The 2,027-nt window shown below is 39.9% G+C and overlaps 1 protein-coding gene across 1 annotated transcript; it reads right to left on the minus strand.

The window, feature by feature from the left end:
• Positions 1-1,064: 1,064 nt before the first annotated feature.
• Positions 1,065-2,027, minus strand: LOC129324604 (olfactory receptor 1038-like). The gene is given in 1 exon segment (XM_054971936.1): positions 1,065-2,027. A coding segment is annotated over 1 exon segment (963 nt).

Genomic DNA, 2,027 nt, shown 5'->3' on the forward strand with positions numbered 1-2,027 from the left:
CTGCACACCCCTAGTCAGTACTTGAATGGGCAACCACCAAGGTAAACTCTGCTGAAGAAGGCAATGGCAAACCACCTCTGCTTATCACTTGCCTTGAAAGTCCCTTGCTGGGGGTTGCCATAAATTGATCTCTACTTGATGGTGTGCGCACTCACATGTGCACACGCGCACACACACACATAAGAGTGGAGGGTTTTTTTGAAAAAAAAACACCAGGATTGAAAACAAGACCACACATTTTGAAGGGGGGAAAGGGAGGGGGGAAGCAGAGACCATGGTTTGAAAAGTGGGTGGGAGAAACAAACATTGTCAAAGGAAAGCAAAATACACAACTGTCAAAGGGAAGCAAAATCATGAAAAAGATCTCTCAAGTATATACAATGTTTCTTGCAATTAATGTTCTCAGTTTCTGGGCAACTTCAACAAATCTTGTAAAACTGAAAGTAAAATTTCTGATGGTGAGACATTAGAATTTGTAAATATATTTAATTCCAAGCCTCATTATTTATTTTCCTAATTTTGGAAACTTCACATGTAGGAAGCATACATGCATAGGACCTTTGCCCGAGATGCTTTTTTAAACATTCCCCAATCACGGGGAGGGGTCTATATGCATACATTTCTTACATGCATCAATTACATGCTCAGGAACCAATGATTGTACATAGGGAAGGTGCAAGGTGAGCATGTTCAGTCTTGCTGTCTCTATGCACAACAAATTTAATGCATGGTATATCCTATGTAGTGGGCTCTTGGCTGAGATCACGCTCACTGTGAAAGCCTTTCATTTTTAAAAATTCTCTTGCTCCTTAGGAAGTAATCGTATGAAATTGTCTTCAGAGACAACCCTGAGTGATGACTAAGCTGCTTTCATATTAGTTGGCATTTTTTCTCACATGACATGCCTAGGTTAGCATGTTACAATGTGGTTTGGTATCTCTGATTCATTTAAAGTTTGGAAGTGAAGATTATGACTGGATCATAAATAGTTGCTGACTTTTCCTCCAATTTATTTTTATTGTAGGAAATAACATGCATTGGGAAAATATACTGGTTTATTTTCATCAGAGAACAACCAAAATTCTTTCTTTTGTTCTCTTCAGAGCATCCTTAACTTCCTTATTTCTCAGACTGTAGATCAAAGGGTTCAGCATGGGAATCACCAGCGTGTAGAAGACAGAGGCAATTTTATCAGTCTCTAGTGAGTGGTTAGTTCTAGGCTGCAAATACATAAAGATCAGAGTTCCATAGAAGATAGTAACAGCTGTCAGGTGAGAAACGCAGGTAGAGAAGGCTTTCTGTCGGCCTTGAGAAGAACGAATTCTTAGGATGGCAGAGAGGATAAAAATATAAGAGATGAGTACAATGAGAAGGGAGCATATAAAGCCAAACCCAGCAAAAACATAGATCAGAATCTGTTTAGTGCTGGTGTCAGAACAAGAAAGTGCTAACAGTGGGAGGTCATCACAGTAGAAATGATTGATCACATTAGCAGAGCAGAAGGACAAGCGGAATGTGACTATTGTGTGAAACAGAGCAACACCAAAGCTGTATATATAAAGAGCAGCTATCAATTGGAAACACACTCTCTGAGACATGATGGTTTGATAAAGCAATGGGTTACAGATGGCCACATAGCGGTCATATGCCATTATTGCTAGAAGAAAGAACTCTGTTGTCATGAATGTTAGGAAGCAGCCCAACTGTGCTGCACATGCATTGTATGAAATGGTTTTCTTAGCTGCCAAAAAGTTTTCCAACATTTTAGGCGCAATAACTGAAGAATAGCAAAAGTCAGCAAAAGCTAAGTGGCTGAGGAAGAAGTACATGGGAGTATGGAGGTGGGTATCAATCCTGATTAAGATGATTATCCCCAGATTTCCCATCTCAGTGATAACATAGATCAGAAGGAATACCACAAAGAGAGGGATTTGCAGCTCTGGACGTTCAGTGATCCCCAAAAGAATGAACTCTTTGACTGTGGTTTTGCTGTAGTTTGTGCCTGCCATTTATTCCATCTCAATCAT

Source organism: Eublepharis macularius, chromosome 2 (genome assembly GCF_028583425.1).
Source record: "Eublepharis macularius isolate TG4126 chromosome 2, MPM_Emac_v1.0, whole genome shotgun sequence".
Lineage (NCBI taxonomy): Eukaryota > Metazoa > Chordata > Lepidosauria > Squamata > Eublepharidae > Eublepharis > Eublepharis macularius.